Consider the following 18,594-nt stretch of genomic DNA (forward strand, 5'->3'; position numbering starts at 1 on the left):
GATGAGAACCTCAGAAGTCCTCAGAGAAAAAAGCAAATCCATAACACCTGAGAAAAATACTTTTGCTGATGAAGATTGTGTGATGGGACTGAAAGCTCCAAAACAGCTACTAAATGGACTTCACGGTGAGATGTTTTCTTGACTGCTATTTCCAAGGGTGAGAATGAACTTTGAACCTTGGGTTTTGGGCTAACATGGATGAGGAGGTACAAATGTGAAAGTTTACAATTCAATAACAACTGAGAGAACAACATCTGCCAAAGAAGACCAATGGATGTGATCAAAAGCTCCAGAACAGCTACTAAATGGACCTTGTTATGAGATGTTTTCTAAAATTCTGTCTCCAAGGTCGAGAATGAACTTTGAAAGTCAGCTTTTGAGATTAAAAAAAAAACAAAAAAAAACTGAACATTTACGATTCCGTGACAACAGCGCCTGCAGATATAAGATTATGCGATATGCTTTAGAAAACTTATTAAAGACAGACAAGAAGAGGGTCAAGAATATTTTCAGCTCTGTATCGGTGCATGCAGATGTCAATGTGTCTATTTTTGGATCGTGCGTTACATAAAGTTCAAGCATCGGGGACTGAATCGTGTTTAAAATGAGTGGGTGCAGCAGAAACAGCAGGTTTATTATTTATTCATAGCTCGCTCTCAGCTCTACTATTGTCACGGTCAAGGGAATCCGATTCCACAGCAGCACAGTGCGTGCTTTGCGTGACGTCAACACGCGATTGCCGTATCGTTTCACTTCCCTTGACCATGTTTGGGTGATTGCAGTTGTTTTGTTTCCATGGTGACAGGTGTCATATTTCGGGGCTGGAGTCGTAGCGTGTTACCGGAAAAAGTCGAAGTAGGACCGAGCAGACAGACGAAACTTTATCGTCACGTGCATGATGGTAGTTGGACTAATAAGTAATTTAACGGTGCCAAAGCCTTTCTCGGAACAGCAAACGGGGGCATTTATTACCCACAGCCTGTTTGGTGTCGGTCTTAAACGAGCAAATAATGTTTCAGGGCAGCAACAGCACATCAGTGGATGCACTTAATGTAACCACATCCAGCCCAGGGGATGACATTTTATTCATTTCCGCATGACAGTAACCCTTTGTTGAACGCTTTACAACATACAGTACAGCGTATCTCTTTTTCATGGGCAAAGGCCTCTCAAAAGTCTCTGGCCTGAGTAGCTGTGAGAGGAGTGCAGTTGTTGTTCTCATCAGTAGGGGGAGCTACAGAGCGAGCAGCAAAAATCACCAAAACAATAGAGCCTATCCTCCAATATACCCAGTGCAGTCTCAGTGGGCCCTCCCTCCTCTTTTAAATATCCATTCTCATGCCTGTGCAAATAACTGAATCAGCAAGTAAACATATATTTGTAGTGGTTATTAGGGCCGCCTGTATTTAAGTGTACAAGAAAGTGTACAATCAGAAATCTCAGCCGTTTCAGCCTTTTCAGTCTGTGAACTGTGATTTAACTTAAAGGCACAACACAAATAGTCTGTACAAAACAGATATTCCCAGTATTAAAACTGAAAACACAAGCCCAGAGCCTGCTACCACTGTTAGCAAACTGATTTACTTGTCTTAATACAGACAGTGATGTGGTAAAACTGACCACACCACTACAGTAAAACGATCATATTTCAAGTTATTTGAGGAACACTGTTCACCACAAAGAATTTGAAATAAATGCCGTAAAAGACTGTTTGAAACGACTTTTAGTGTCTTGTCTGACATCCTCAGTAACATGACATGATGGTGACCATGGACCAACAGCTGATCCACTCCATTGGTATTAATCTAACTATTATAATATTAGCTTGCAAGTAACATTACAAACCAATATCAAACCATTCTGGCTGAGAGGCTCTAATATTGTTTTAGATGTAAAAAAAAAAATATGTCAGTGTTTTATTTGTAATTCTAATAAACCTTTAATTTACACCCTTTGAGGGCCTTTCCCATGTTGCGGCAAAGGGTACTTTGTTCCACTATTCCCTTCACTAAAATGCCCCTGTTTTTAATCAGTTGTGCGTGATGTCTTGGTACCTTGCTATTTTAGAGTGATGATGGATGGGCCTGTCAACAGCTCTGATGTCTTCTGACTCACTCACTGTCCACTCCGCTTGTTCTGTCAGACTCTGTGTGTCCAGCAGCATGATGCTTCTCACCTCCTCGGCCTGTTTCAGAGATGTAAAATGTGACATACCAAGAGTTGTTCATGACCAACCATCAAGCCACAATCCTGCTGTTGGAGATGTGAGCTGAAGGGAAGAGTTTTTATTTTAAGGCAGGGAATGAAACTAATGGCTGCTGTTAATCTGGCACTTGAGGAAGTACTTATTATTTATTTTGAAAAACAAGATAAGAAACCATCATAAAAATACATAATTTTTAAGTACCACATTCAAAATTGAATTCAAGTAAAAGTGCAGCTGATCATGATAAAAATATTTTCAGCAAATATTCAAAATACCTTATGTAGCAGAATATATATATATAATATATGATATATTATGCATATATATGATGTATTATGATGTGTAATCAGCATTTAAATGCTAATTAACACCATACTGTTGTTTGATTTCTTAACATCCAATTTCCCCTTTTATTTCCTCTCAGCTAACTTCAGGGATGTTAAATCATCTTATTTCACTGTGTCTGATGTCATTGTCTAGGTATCATGTATTTGCAGCTCTTTAATGAAGCTATATGATGTTTACAGAGTGAAATATTCAAACACAAGGCCATGTTTTGCTTTTTGCTTTTTCCGTGGTCGCACTATTCCATCTGGTCCTGTGCATCACTTTAATCACATTTCCCCCACATTCAGCCTGACATATTCTGCATGTTTGGAAACTGGCAGGTTCTCCACAGTCAGTATCGACTGACTGAGCTACTGCTAGCTTATTAGTTGTTTCGATTTATCTGAGCTTAGTCTCCATACTTTTTTGTTTTATTGGTCTTTTTTTAAATAAAGGTTTGTTTAGATTTGTGTCCTTACAATGTGTGTTTATGTGATGACACTGACCTGATATTACTAATTAATAAAATACACAACATGGAGAGGTTTGAAGGGCAGTCTCCCTGCTCAGTGCAGTTATGTTTCAGGTTGGAGCTGCTCCCAACAATATCAACACCCTGTAATATGTCTCACATTGCCTGGTTACAGATCTCAATCCTTCTATTATTTGCTGTTTGCTCACTGTTTCCACCTCTGTTATCTCATCCTCATACACCTCCTGACCACTCTGTTTCCTGCTTGCCGTGATATTCCCAAGGAAGTGCTATATTTGCATGGATAAATCAATGTCATACGGGGTTTGGGAAGGCTGGGTCACCTGACATGAGTAATGCTATGAGAGAACAACCTTGCACCAGCGCCAGAGATGGTGCTGATATGTACGCAAACTCAAACAACACAGTCAGGTTCCAATCAGAGATGGCACCTCCAGTGATACAGTAGGAAAAACAAGATCTTGTGCTGTTATTGTGCTTTATTTTGAAATGACTCACTTGTTTTTCCATTGCTATAATACCACTAAATTAACATGAATACAACTGCAGATTTCATTCCTCTGTGTAAAGGGAATGTACGTTTTTATAGACTTTGATACATAAAATGATGAATCCATTCCTCACAGCACTAATGCAGTATCAATGGGAGCTTTTACTCAAATGGAAACAGGATCAGTGGTGGTGGTGGTGGTGGGGGGGCGCTGGCATGATAGCTGACAGCCTGTTGTCGTGAGAGGGAGATGAAGATGAAGAGGAGGAGGAGGAAGGCTTTAAGTCAGCACTGGCACACAACTGGTGCACTAAGTGATTGATTTCTGTGAGCAGAGTCAGCAGGGAGCCTGCCACAGCCTCAATACATTAAGGAGGGCATGTACTGTAAATCTGACATGTTCATGTAAATGATAGGAAAGAATGTTTCATAGTAAAATATATATGTTTCAGTTGAAAACCCTGATTTTGTATTAATCATATAGTATTTTTGCGCATGTTATTGTTTTAGTGTCTTTGCGGATGTGCCCTCATTAATTCCTCGATCTGCACAAATTAGACTCTAAGAAGATCATTGAAGAGTTTAATGTTTGCTGAATAAACTATGACATACTCCCTAAAATGTTGTAGTCATAAAATGGGAAGTATCATTCTGTAGTAATCCACCATTTCCAAATCTAATTCCCATAATGGCAAAATGCAGGGCATCTATCATACAGTTTTAAATAACCAGACTTTTAAATAACCCGAAAATATGCATCTTTTCAGTGTTGCTAGACGTGTTTTGACGTGATTTACTGTACAACCTGTCTGAGATTATTTGGAAAAAGAAAAAAAAAGGAAGGAAGGAAGTGTATTAAATGGAGCAATGGCAAAAATAAAGTTTGTCTATAAAGTCTGCAGTGAGGTGGATGATGAGTCAGGATTATGTCTGGATGTGTCTGGTTCGCTGGGTATTTCCCAAATATGTGATGTTTGGATAATATTACGACAAAACATTTGAACTGTAAATGGGTAGATCATAATCAAGGCTGATCCTCTGAAGAAAATAAGAAAACATGAGTGACATGTTTACATCTTATTCAACTGGGAATGCAAAGCTCATGTTTTAGCATTGTGTTTAAAATGTCCGTCTCTAAAACAAGGTATTATAAAAACAGAAAAACATAGTGCTTGCTTGTGAAAAAAACAAACCAGTTACATTGTTTTTACCTTGACTTCTGACGCCCACACACCAAGAACTCTGCATGAGTTTGGAAAAGCTGCAAAACCACAAACTGTACTCCCTCTCCATTCATCATCTGGGCAGCTGTTGGAAACACAAGATGAAGTTTTAATGCAAAGGCTTTCTACAGGATTGGAACAGACAAAAACAAATTTGATATATATATATGTTGAAATGAACTTTCAAGCAGGGCAAACTAACTGCGAGCTTTAAACAGTGTGTCACTGTCGCACCCTGAGTTTCCCTAACAGCCACGTTTTCCAGTCATTTCCGTGTATCGTTACACATTCACAACTTGTATCTCTTTAAAGGATATCTTAAAAAACAACATTTTGTTGAAGAACTCAACACGTTCTGTATAATTGGTCTGAATATCTAGACTGGAATATTTTTTCATAGTGTCATTATCATGGCTTATTGTTCTTGGCAGGGACAATTCCCTCTTAAAGGCTTAAAGTGCCAAATGGGCCCTCACCATGTGTGTTTGTGGACTGACTGACATCTCTGGCCGCCTTCCTGCAGGCACAGAGGAACTCAGCTGAAAGCCTATACACCTACAAAAAGGGAAAACCTCGTCTTAATCACCGACGTCCAGCGACGTCCTGTTTTATGAAACGCGTCTGCTTGTCGGTTCAGTTCTCCTTTACTAGCCCCAAAATGTCTCCCCTAAAATTTGTCATCTATGTTAAGAGTGACTGTGACGCACTAGCTGCACCCCCCCCATCCCACCCGCTCCCCGACCTCCCCTCATATGTGAGACATAAATCACAGCAGAACCAAATTAGAATCTAAAAAAAGGAACAGAGTGGGGTATTTTGGTGAGCCTTTAATAACTCAGCTGCTTGTTCTTGGTGGAACAGTTGAGATGGCATCGCGTAAAACCAAACTGTGCCTTAGATAATGGTAATGATAAAAAAAAAACAAAAAAACATGAGCTATAATAAAAGGCTCACAGGGGAACAGGCTGTTCTTGCACAAGTTGTACTTGATTAAAATGATATGATATTTAATTGCAATTTGAGGATAACACCTCAAATTTGATATTTTTTGGATTAGGTTGCAGCTCAGGTGTGAATTTGGTCTTATAATCCACAGGTGGTGCAGATTTTAGCCTTATTTCCATGGTAATATCATAACCAAACAATACATTCTTGCCATGCACAACCCTACACGACAGTAAAATGTAAAGCTAGAGAGTGAAATATATAGGGATGTGTGAGTATAACTGTATGTTTCTATATGGTGCTGTGAATAGAGATACTTTAGGTTTATAAGAGCAGTCCAGTGGGATGTAGTTAGATCTGTCCACACTAGAGGGAAGCAGAAGGAGAAGGCATTCACATGAAGTTTTTTTTTTCTGGAACTTTCTGGAACCCACTGTCTGAAATACTTGGACATGACTTTGTGCACGTGTGTTGTAGTTATTAAGTTTTATGAATCAAGTGACATCTTAATTAAGGAGCATTTAAACAGGGGTTTTATAGCGGGTTGAAGCTACATGTGCGAATACCCTGCAAGATTTACTGCATTAAACTTCCTCTACCAGCTGTGCAAACATCTGAAGGCAACTCTGTGGGACTAATGACTTTAGGGGAATCAAAGTGAAATAAATTTTAAATGGGTCTTAACAGTAATAATAATTGTAATAACAGGGTTTTTAATTCTACTTTTTTCCTCTAGAAAAACAGGAAGTGATGACTTATCTTTAAATGGGAAAAAAGGGAAGTTAACATGCACATGTTTATATCATTGCTGCTTTATCTGCAAAAGAACTGCAGATGCGTAGTTGCTGTTCTCATATTTACTGGCGGCAGGTTTTATTTCATTATGCAGTGGCCTACGTCAGATAGTGGTTTGACATGAGAGGAACAATCTAAGACTGCTGCCATTCTTAACAGGACCAGACTTAAATGCATAACACTATGTAACATGAATGTTCCAGAAAATTCTAAGCTCCAAATTTAAACATTTCATTAGCCAGGTCACAAAAAGTTTGAAGAGAAAAATAGGTCTTTCCTATCTACTTTAGGCAAAAGCAATTAGGAAATAACACTTTCTGTCCAGGAACAAGAAAAAGTAACAATTTTGTTACATTGTGTAATTTTCTGATTCTCAGGTTTTACAGTTATTTAAAACGTTAAACGTCTTCTGAGAGTACTCAGGCACTAAACCACATCCTTCATTATACTTACATAATCACAAGCAGTCTGGTCTGATGGATTTAAATTGAGTTAACTTCTTATAAAGGCAACAAATAATAGCATGTGCTGCAGGGTAAAATAACCTGGTGTGAATCCTCCACACTACACGGTTCCCATCGAGACCGAAGACAGATCTGAGGGAGGTCACTAGATAATTAAAGGTAAAATAGAATGATCACTCTCAAATGTTTTTGCTTATCTCCTGTGAGACGTACATTAAATGAAAGAAAGAGAAATCACAACTTGTGATGAGAGGTCACAAACAGAGACTGATTTGTTTAAGGAGGCCACATGCCAAAAAGATTGGAATCAGTACCACATTAATGTATTCAAATGTCTTGCACCTAATGCTCTTATCAGATTTGATTTTCATCACTGCTACAATACTGTATCACAGGTTATAAACAGCTCACCAATTGGACTTACAGCTATAAGCATTTTATTGTTGGCAAGGGCTCCATTTTCTCACACCCCCTCCACCTTCTGTCAAATAATAAAACACCTGCAGCTAAGACAAGAGTATGTGTGTTTATAGCCATCACTTTATTTATTGACTCGTTTATAGCTGTAGGCGTGTGTTTCCCCATGTGTGTCTGTCTCTGTCTGTCTGTCCTCCCTCTCTGCTGAAAACTTTCCTCTCCTCCAGTCCTTGTCTGTGTATGTGTTTTTTGGTTGCTAGGGGTGGAGCAAACACAAAACCTCTGTAGTCTCTCGGCACCTCCTCTTACATTATTTTCAACCATGCTTACGTCTGGGACAGCAGTTCCGCATTCCACAGCCCTCACAGGCGAGCTTGGTACTTAAACGGGCTGATGCAACGACCTCAGCTAGTCCCCAAAACCTACATCCGACTCCCGACTCCCGCACCGTCCCATTGTTATTACCGCGGATTTTGGACGCACAACAGGTAAGTCTGAGTGCGAACCGTCGAGCTGAGTGGTGCCATTGTTTGCCTTTTGCTTTTTGTTTTTGTGCTAGTTGTTAGCTTAATGTTAGTACAGGCTTTACGTATTTGCTTTTTTTTTTTTTTTTTTTTTTAGCACTTTTCTCACCACGTTGTAGAGACTCCGCTCACTGAATTTAGATTGTTGTATTAGTTTTAGTGCGGTATTGGTACCTTTTAACATCAATATATGAGCACGTACTTGCACTGAATGGCTGTAAAAAAGTCCGAGGTTTTTATTACTTTTAAAGTTTTCCGTGCTGTTACCGCTGAAGCCAGTTTTGTTGCTGCCACAGCCGTTAAATACGTTGTTGTTACAACTGTTGTAGCAACTGTCGCTTTACAGCTCGTTATTTACAGACTCCCGTTAGCTAAGTTACACACCAGCTTGTGTTTGGACGGGAGGTATTTTCATCTCGGGATTCTTCATTTCAGTGTTGCTAAACAGCAGAAGTGTCGGTTAGCCTTGTGGAGACAGTTATGTAACGCTATACACGCCGCACGCAGTGGGGTTTTTAAAGTAACTGCTGGCTAAGCTAACGTCAGCCCGGTGCGCGGAACTACACCGAGTCTGCGAGGTTTTTATAATTTCACACGAAAGAAACACGTGAATTAAACTTTGGTACAGCTGCACGGTGATGCCATTTGTCTGGACCGTTGTGTCATTGTATTCGGCTAGTTCATCTAGATCATTTACCTCAGTTCAAATCTTAACTTCAAAGTCAACACTTTGCAATAACAGATAACAAACTGAGAATACCAGATTTACACAATGACTGCTAAATGATAAAGGGGTTTCGTATGGGTATGGATAGAGAAATACTAATGCTTTGGGCTCCTGTTAAACATGATTTTTTTTGGTATAAATTAATGTATCTATAATGTATCTACCTCAGGATAATGTCTTTAAATAATTTGAAAAAAGAAATAAAAAGCACAAAATACTCATATTCAAGAAACAGGAACCAGTGACTGTTTGGTACTTTTGCTTATGATAATAACTTTTACTTTGAATAATAAGAGTGATCTTATTGCCTTTGTACAGCGTCCAAAACACAGTTGCATCATTGACAGAAGACGACTGACAAGTTCTCTCTGAGTAAGTATTATGCATTTACAATAGTTTTAGATTCATAATTCACCAGGGATGCTCTCTTGAGTATCACCTTCTGCTGCACTAAAAGAACTTCTCTTGGCATAGCTACTTCATCTTGAAACATAAGTGATGTAAATGAAGTGTGAAGTGTATTTGGCAGCATGTGAGTACAGCCAAGAATGTGTGCTCAGATTGGCTTGTGTATTTGTAATCTTTGCCTTGGCCCATCACAGTGCTCATGCTCAGTATGTTTAACTGCATTTTACTGGAACCTCTTTGTATTTGTGTACTACCAGATAAACAGAGACCAGTATTACACTCCCTCTTCATCATCACAACAGTAATTTGTTTTAGCTGTGCTGTTGTGATGAGCCAGAAAATACCAAACTTCAAATACTACCAAATACTTCACTGTGTGACTCTTATCTAAGCCAGAGGTAGCTTCAGTTATCTGACCTTGTTGGCCTGAAGGTTAAAGGCCAGTCATCAAATGGGAAATGTGACTGGCAAGGGTAGATCATGTGCATGTGTATTGGTTTTGAGACTTGCAAGTTCATAGGTTCAGTGTTTTCCTATATAGTGAGTGCATTCTCCTCAGCTGGTGCAGTGCCTGCTCGCACAGCTATGTGCCACACAGGGGAAACTATTTGTGTGTTCTTTATATATGCGTTTCCTTTGTGTCTTGATCTGTGTTTGCGTGTGTCTAAGTGAACAAGCGTGCGTTGCAGAGGGTTTAAATGCCCCAGCGCCTGCCCGGGCACATCCGTAGGATGGTTTCTGCATAAATGGAACGCTGCAGTGGATTAATGGGGAAGGGCTGGCGAGCCGACAAGCAGCGCAAGGCCGACAGGGCTGAGAGGCTGGACGTGGGCGCACAGGGTTTATTTTAAGTAGAAATGCCTTCCAGTGCGTCTCTGGAGAGCATGAATTGCCAAGCTGCACCCCACTACACTGAATAGACAGCAGACGCATTGCAGGCAAGTGAGCCAACTATGCAACAGCTAGCCTCAGTGATACTAATACTAATGCTGGGGGAGCAGCTATTCACTGCTCTGGGTATCACATTATCAGTATCACATTGTAGTCCCCATAAGCCTTTCCACATGTTTTGTAAAAACAGTGTGTCAAGACAGAGTAGATGTACAATGTGGAAGCAAACACCCAAATGTCCACAGATGTAACTGAGAGAAGAGCCATTAAAGCCTGTGTTTTTATTTAAAAAAGAGCACTGTAAAAGCTCCTTTTTAAAAGGCCTCTACATAGTTATGATTTCCAGATTTCTTTAATTTCTTTTGGACTTGAAGTCAGTTTTCTCTGTTTGAAAAAAAAAACAAAACAAAAAAAACAGTGTCGTCACTAAATGTCAACCCTAAGCTCACAACCTTTGAGAGCAACAAAAGGATTGAACACATTGTACAGTGCAGACACTGGGGCTTGTTTAATCAGAGCAAGCGTCTGCTTGACGTGGGGCAGATGAGGAAATATCAGAGTACAAAGTATGAAACGGCATTAAAGTGACAACCACATGTTACATAATAGTGGTGATTGCTTCAACAGGGGGCATTAAATCTAATTTTCTATACTTGGTTGACCAATATCTTATGGTCAGATTACACATACAGTAACTTGCCTTGGATTTGTCACAGATGTGAATTCCATACATTTGAAATGGCTTTAGTCTGCATTTTGTATTTTGATTCATTTAATCCATGTCTGAGACAAGCCAAAGCCCTGTGCCATGCAAAGTCTAATCCTGACTTACAACGTGGAGAAAAATAGTAACAATATAATAATTCAACCAGGACCACCCAGATGCAGAATATAGATGTGTGACTGTTTGAATGGCACGGAGCAAGCTGAGCAGGAATCCAGCCAATGATCACATACTAATGTTTGAATGAAGGCAGCCACAGTCCTCATGCTTTGTGCGTATCTGCAGGTGCTTTGTGTTTGGATTTGCCTGAAACATTTCTCATTCTCAGGCTGAAGTCTACAATAAAATGCAACAGTTAAACTTCCTGCTCTCTTGTGTAATTTCATTGTGAACAAAAGATAACCTCTGTGTGCACTGCACTCTAGCTTCGCTCACCGCTGAGACATCCAAACTGTAATGAGGAGGAGAAACTGATCATCAGCGCTGACAATATTGTGAGGTTAAATGTTCATAATTGGTTGAATTGTTTTTGGAAAAGGTTTTGCTATCTTCACATGAGGAATTTCGAAAGGTTCCCTCTATTTGTGGCAGCTGTTGAGCCCATAAGAACAGTCAAAAGAGAAATGAAAGCTGCAATGAAAAGGGATCCTAATTTTTTGTTGTGATAATCACTTCCACTCCCACGCACACGATCACCCTCGAGTTTAATGGCCAGAGATGACCGCAGCGTGATCAGAACAACAGCCATTATTATGGTGTCTCCTCTCTTCCTGTGCCTGCGTCCTGTCTTGTCCCTCCAATGAAAATATAATGAGAGGTTGGAGGAATGTTGATTCTGTATATTTGGACTGTCCTGTCCTCGAGGAAAGTCGGTGCCAACTTCCCTGGTTTCCTCAGAGGATTGCGAAAGGCTGTAACTCAACACACGGCCTGACTGAACGCAGACGGTAATGATGATCGCTGAGACCTTGGCCCAGACACTCAGAGAGTGTGCCTTGGCCCAAGCCTCGCCGCTCATTGTTCATTTTCAGCGCTCGTGTAGAGTCAGAGCTGTAGAAGCTATTTGCAAGAGTTTTGCAAGATGTTGATGTGTGGGCTGTGCAACGCCTTATTAGTCGAAAATTAGACTTAAATAAAGTACACTGACAAAAAGTGGTCAAATAGCATCTTGGAAAGCGTGCATGTCTTTCCCGTAATGCCATGATCCAGTGATTTAGAGTTGAGTAGTCTGGCAGCACAAAAAAGTCTCAGGGAAAGATGAATTAGCCATCAAATACTTTTGACTCCTGCTTTCAGTCACCAAAATGACTGTGCTGGTAGAATGAAGCTGCTAGTGGGCTCCTTTTTAAAAAGCAACAGTATATAAAGATAATGAGCAGCCTTTGAAATCCCCCCTGTAACCCCCCCATACCTCTCCTTCACCGTCTCTATAGGGGATGGGGATAATAGGGCCTCCAGTCGTGCTGCTGGCGTTCGGTGAGGGGCTGAATTCCTCAGCGCTGCTAATTGCTCTCAGGAATGGCTCAGGAAATGGACACATTTGGTCGAGCTGAGGACAGATACAGTATGTGAGCAAAGCAACCAGCGGATTGTGCATATATATGTATACATACCAGGACACACTGACTGCCTGCACACTCACATATCTCATATAGGAGCCCTCACATGCACACTGTCTCCTCACACACACCTCCAGCTATCCACGGCTCACATGCAGTCAGATTAGTTTTGGGCCGAAGCCAGAACCTGCATTGGAGCACGGCCCTATATTTCATAACTAATACATGACATTTCTGCTCCCCGCCCTTGGCTTCAGCTTGTCTCCTCTCAGTTAGTCCTGAGAGGCTGCGGTGCCCACACTGCCGCTGGGCTGTGTAGGTGTCTTTGTTTGAGGCCAGTGTGGGCCCTAAAAACTGTGGCACTGGCTTTTCTGCTCGACTGCAAAAGCACAGTAACTGCGTTGCATCATCAAACGCTGACCACTAATCCTCGGCTGCAGGCTGCTGCTGACAGAAAAAAAAGAAAAATACCCCTATTTTGAAAAATGTAAAAATCACTTTGACTCATGCTTTTGGGTATAATTACGCCCTGTGAGACATGCATCAGCAAACTTTCCCTGTGTTGTACAGATGAGACTTCTTTGGGGTTTCATGTCTCGAGGCTTGACGGGGTGTTGAATTTGCAAGGGGGATTTTCAGACACTTGTGTGGCAGGTTGAAAGAGACGGAACAGATTAAACATAAAGCAAACTTTTATACTCAACTTAAAAGTCAAGTTTTAACTCAAAAGAGAGGCATGTTGAGAGTCTGCTATGTGTTGTAGTTTACAACAGGACTATAAATTGTCTGGAATGGCATGTAGCTCACTTTTATGTCTCATAATTGATAGGCATCTTGCTTCACACATTATGTTACCTTTGTTTTGGAGGCCTGTGGCAAAATTACCTCTGTGGGTTTTTTGATTTGTGCGATCTGATGTCATGCAGACAAATATGAGGTTTATGTATGTTTACGTACTGAAGTATATGCCTGCATCTGTGTGTGTGTGGCGAGGTCTGGCCTCAGCAGCATGTTTCAACAAGCCATACACAGGAATGGGGGCTTTCCTTGCAATATGTCTGACTGAGCAGGGTTCAGTTACAATGTGCTGTATGAGAGCCAGTCTAATAGACAAAAAAATATGATTATTCCAGAATTAACTCATTTTTTCAGCATTGGTTTCCATTGAAAAATCATGTTTGTCCAGGATGAAGCCTAATCCCAGTCTGTAAACCGGTCCTGAGTGTCTGGCCAGCTTGGATATTGGACTCCATTTTGGCTCTGAAAGCGATTCGCTCAGTCATTCCTAATGGGCGCTTCAGTTCCTGTGGCTGTTTTCTCGGCTCAGGGGTTAGTTTGGATTGCATCTTTTGAATTCCAGAGCAGTTATTGGTCAGCAATGAGCAATATATTTAAAAAAAAAGGCAGACTCTTTAGTCACATGTTGAGGTCTCCCACTCCCGTTGGCCCATTGATTTTGTAAAATATACAGATGTGTAGATGCAGGGAGACACATCTGTGCTACTAAGTAATCTCAAATGTGTTGATGTAAGTTTAGAGGCCACTGCTCTGTCAAAGCCTTAATAATAAATGCAGTGGTTCAGTCACTTCAGTCCAACGATTTACACCATTGTCTGACTATTTTTTTTAACAGCCTTCGCTCTCATTCACCCCTGGTATTAGCTGCCATATGGTTTGCCTTGTTCTTAGACAGCTTCTCTGCAGAATGAGAAGGCCTTGGCACCTTCCATTCCTCTGCCTCTCCTGGGAGTTTCAGAGAGAGAGAATTTTGTCTGAGAGAGATTTTTACCAGGGCTGTCTTGTTCTTTTCCTCTCCAGCAAAAACAACAGGCTGCTGCCAAGTGCAGTGTAAATGGGAGTATACATACACTGGGAGAGAGAGTGAAGGAGGCGAGGGAGAGAAAGAGGGAGAGAGGGAGGGGGCCAGTCAGGATTTAAATAATAAAATGCCTCATTGGACACTGGCTCCACACACTGACTTGTCCTTGGAGTGGATAAATCATGCAGACTGAAGGAGGCAGAGAACAGAGGCGTATGGACATTTGAAGACTTTTGACCACAGATGTACTGCACCTTCCTTTAGATGTACTGTAACATCTGACGTCTTAGATCATTAACATAAGAAGGTTAGATGCTACATGTAGTAATCCCACCCTAAAACAAAGCGACAAAAAGTGACAACAACTGTTTATGGTTGAACATCTGCTTTGGACTTAGCTTTACTGTTTTGCTCTGTACTTGCTACTCATCCCCTGGGTTGTTAAACTAATGGGTTATAAAGTAGATGACACAGTATAAAGAATAATTATAAGCAGTGTGGGACATATATATTTCTGTGGCTACACCAGTTAGCAGAGAAACAACGCTACTGACACTCAGAATTGATTTCTTCTTGCTAAAAGTGAGCTGATTTGGTCCCTGCCATGCACGACAGTAAACCCCAGTCCAACTGTAAAAACACACTGAGACCAGCCCATAAGCAGGGTGGAGTACATTAGAATAGAGTTACATAACCCTGCTTTTTTCATTACCTCCTCTATGGCTTTTGTAATAGAGCAAGTCTTTAGCCCCTGCAAAAAAGAAAAAAAAGTAGCAAAGAAAGAAAAACTTGGTATAACTTACAATACAGCTGGTCTGTCAGCCAGTCACCCACCAGCAAAGTCAGCTGTTTTTGCAGCACCTCACAATACACGTCTTTGTTGGTTTCATATGAGAGGGGCTTTGTTCAGTTTGTGCCCAACCTGTTAGAGGTTAGGCTTCGGCTGAACACTCAGGAGGCAAACGTGAATTAAGCTTTTAAAGTAGAAGTCACACTGATTACCATCAATCATTTTGAAAGTCATCGTAGCTTTGGGTTTGGGCGGTAATCCTAGCTGACCTTCTGACAGAGTGCCAAAGGTAGTGAAGTATGTATCAGTCATGCAGGGGTTTTGTCAAAAGCAGATTTAATCCACCCAGTGATTCTGTCTCTCTACAGTGTAGCATTTCATCAACAGAAAATACAGAGTGACAGCTGAGTGCTTTCCTCCATAACTCAGACTTTACCCATCTACATACTGGACATTTTTTAAAAAACGTACTTTTATTTATTTTTCTACAAAATTACTGGACAGTACGAGAAACAATTTCTTGTCAGACTTTTCTGAAATTCTCTGTTCTCACTCTGCCTCTCCTCGGAGATCGCAGGGATGGGCAGGGTAGAGTCGGCTCATGTTACACTGTTCCCATCTGTAACATTTGTTTTTTATTTGGCCATCAGAAGTTTTCCAACTCTTGGTCTTACAGTAATTAGAGAGACCTCTTAATTCTCCAGCCACTTCCTTTAGGCCTGCACAAGTTCTCCTTTTTCTCCTCTCTGCCCCTCATTCCTCCCTGATTACATTCAAAAAGTGCTGTGGTCAAACCCTCTAAACTACCCAAAATTGTTGAAAGAGGGTGGTGGTGGAATGCATGAGTGTTACCCACTCTTGTTTTGACACAAATGCTTTTGATATCCTTTGAATCCTCTTTGCGAGAAACGAATGAACATTCAAGATGAAAACCCACAATTTTAACTATCAGAGGCGTATGTGTAGAAGATAGCCCTTGGTTTATGTGATCAGACTGAGGGGGTTCATGGCTTCTCTTTGCATTTGAAGCGACAGAGATGACTGTGTAGCTGCTGACAGTGTGAAGTTTGTTTTTTCACCGGCTGCTGACTAAGAAGATAACACAGCTGTCAAAGCTGTCAACGTTTGAATGCATTCTTGGAAACGGCAACCTGTATTTAGAAAGATGTTTGATTACAGGGACAGAAGACAGTCAATTAATCTTTTTGTGAAGGAAAGCCTGCACTAAAATATCATAATAAAGATAAAAGAAACTGTCAGATGGCTGCAATATGATAATGAAAGAAAATTATAATTTTATGGCTTATGTTACCATCAAATACATTTTTTGACTAATGGGAGTGGGGTGTTTTAGTGCTTGTTTTTTAAACCACATTTTACAGAATTAAATGTGAACTCATTCGGGTTTTTTAGGCTCGAGGGCAATAAAAAGTAGAATATTTAAGAGGTTTGTACCCTTTGCTTTCCAGTGTATGCATAAAAAAAGTTGAATTTCCACCATCAGCAAATTCTTTTTAGGCTTGATTCGCTCGTCCTAATTGTTCCTGCTCCTCCTCTTTTCTCTCTCTCTCCCCTCATAGCGGCGGTGGTCGCCGGGTCGGACATGATGCCGGGACAGATACCTGACCCTTCGCTGGCGGCGGGCTCCCTGCCCAGCCTGGGCCCGCTGGCGGGCATCTCGGCCACCACACTCACCGATCAACTCAAGCTGGCCGACTTCCGCCAGCTGGGCTCCATGCTGTCCCCGCTACATTTCCTGGGGAGGCTGGGGAAGAGGCCGCTGGCCATCAAGACAGAGGTGAGGAGGAAGAGAAAAGAAGAGAAAAGAGGAAACAGTGCAGAGGCAGGGTGTGTGAAAGATGTTTATTTGGGCAGAAACAAGAAGGAAGATATTGGCTTCAGAATGTTTCAAAGCCTCCTATCGAGGCAGATTTTTATCATTTTCTTGTCAGTAAATAACCATGTGATTAATTTAAGTACAGTACCAGACTTTGCCCCCTAGTGATTGAAACAATAATGACTGTTGAGGTTGTTTTTCCATCAAGGTGATCACTGCTATGGGTTGTAGGTTTACGTAATTTATATTTTATAATCATTAGGTTTTCTTCCATATAGAGCCATGTAATACCTGTGTCTTATATTAACAATACTTTGTGTTTGCAGATGGATGAAGATGAGGAAAGAAGAAAACGGAGACGTGAGAAAAATAAAGTAGCAGCAGCACGGTGCCGAAACAAAAAGAAGGAACGGACTGACTTCCTTCAGAGGGTGAGTTCATGACACAGCACTGCATACTGATGAGCAGAAGAAGAACAACTGAGGGTGGTAGCTAAGAATAACCTGATTTAAGTTAACCTGAGCAGCTCATTCATGTTTCAAGCCAGGTTCCATAATCAGGATTACTGCACATGCCCAAACAACTCTGAAGAACTCTGAACTGTTTACTTGTCAAGTAGTATCCAATAATTCATCATTAATCTCTGTTTAGGAATCAGAGCGTCTGGAGATGGTGAACTCAGAGCTGAAGGCCCAGATCGAGGAGCTCCGTCTAGAGAGGCAACAGCTAATGGTGATGCTCAACCTCCATCGGCCCACCTGCATTGTGAGGACCGACAGCGTCAAAACACCTGAGAGTGAGGCCAACCCCCTGCTGGAACAGCTGTCCACTGACACCAAATGAAACCAGGAAACCAGGGATGCACAATCCCTGAAGCCCAACCTAGCAGCACCGTGGCAGCCATTAAAATGAAAATATAACTGGCAATACATTTCTAAATAAGCACTTGAGCTCCAAGCTGGAGACTTTTGGAGACTCTGCCCAAGGACCCGAGGTTGTAGGGCATCCTCAGTACCGATAAATGAGCTGGCTCTGTCCATTGGAAGACTGGAAATAACCAGTTTCATCTCTGCGTTAAGAGTTGCTGTCCACACTTAATGCGCTGTGCCTACTTGTTACTTCAACCATCTCTACATAAAGGGACCAATGGAAACCGTAGAGTACAACCGGAAACAACACTGAGGAAACACACTAATATCAATATGGTGCTCTGTTACAAAAGCCCTGAGTAAACTGTGTGGCATTGTTTCAGTGCAGAGGCCCACAAAGGCTTAGTGTTCTGCATTTTTCCTTTGTATGCTAGCTGAAATATACAGGTGTAGAGTTTTTAGGATACAATATTCAATACAAGTACACCACACGGAGTAGAGTTTTTTTGTTTTTGTAATATTGATTTCTATACCCTGCCTTGACGATGGCAGATACCGGTTGATCCGATTTGTGGTGACGCTGGCGTCATGAAAAGCACATATACACAAAATGTTTACACCCTTGTTTTTTGGACTTGTTGTCTGTCCGTTATTGTACTTGTTTTATACTGCTTTGTATACATAAACATATATGAAATGCTTGTTAATCACTTGATGTGATTTGTCTTTTCAACCTTTCCAGTCTGTCTCTGTCATGTTGCGCTGTCAAACAGCTGTGAAAACAAGCAGAAATCTTTTCAGCTGAGCAGCATTTCAATGTCTGTTCTGGACCTGTATCTGCTATGTATGACTCTGTTACCCTGAATAGATTAAATTTTATTTTCTAACTACAAGAAAGAGCATGCCTTTTTTTCTACTCCATATGTGTACTATCTCATGTCTGTCTTAGTTTTTTCAAGTCAAGTCATTTTATTTCTTCCTCCCAGTCATGACACTACAAGCATCAAATGACAAATGTTGTGCAATCATGTTTTCTAACAGCTGAGGCATATTACCAAAGTCAGGGATTTTACTTTCATTTACAAA

At 41.0% G+C, this 18,594-nt stretch overlaps 1 protein-coding gene and 1 long non-coding RNA gene across 3 annotated transcripts; one reads left to right on the top strand and one right to left on the bottom strand.

Annotated features, from left to right (window-relative positions):
* Window positions 1–1,953: 1,953 nt before the first annotated feature.
* Window positions 1,954–12,185, bottom strand: LOC127142661 (uncharacterized). Its single transcript, XR_007813619.1, has 3 exons — window positions 12,046–12,185; window positions 4,728–4,824; window positions 1,954–2,185 (listed from the first exon to the last, which is right to left on the bottom strand). It is a non-coding gene; the product is annotated as an uncharacterized LOC127142661 (long non-coding RNA).
* On the top strand, window positions 7,684–18,405 carry LOC108895612 (jun dimerization protein 2). Of its 2 annotated transcripts, XM_018694492.2 has the most exons (5): window positions 7,684–7,848; window positions 8,930–8,983; window positions 16,383–16,600; window positions 16,966–17,070; window positions 17,291–18,405. In XM_018694492.2, the coding sequence occupies exons 3-5, from the start codon at window positions 16,406–16,408 to the stop codon at window positions 17,480–17,482; spliced, it is 492 nt and encodes a 163-aa protein (XP_018550008.1). In that variant the 5' UTR covers window positions 7,684–7,848; window positions 8,930–8,983; window positions 16,383–16,405; the 3' UTR covers window positions 17,483–18,405. The 2 variants fall into 2 exon arrangements, with proteins under 2 accessions (XP_018550008.1, XP_050927835.1); XM_051071878.1 differs by lacking the exons at window positions 7,684–7,848; window positions 8,930–8,983 and adding an exon at window positions 12,068–12,198.
* The last annotated feature ends 189 nt before the right edge of the window (window positions 18,406–18,594 follow it).

The sequence above is a fragment of the Lates calcarifer genome, linkage group LG7_1 (genome assembly GCF_001640805.2).
Source record: "Lates calcarifer isolate ASB-BC8 linkage group LG7_1, TLL_Latcal_v3, whole genome shotgun sequence".
Lineage (NCBI taxonomy): Eukaryota > Metazoa > Chordata > Actinopteri > Centropomidae > Lates > Lates calcarifer.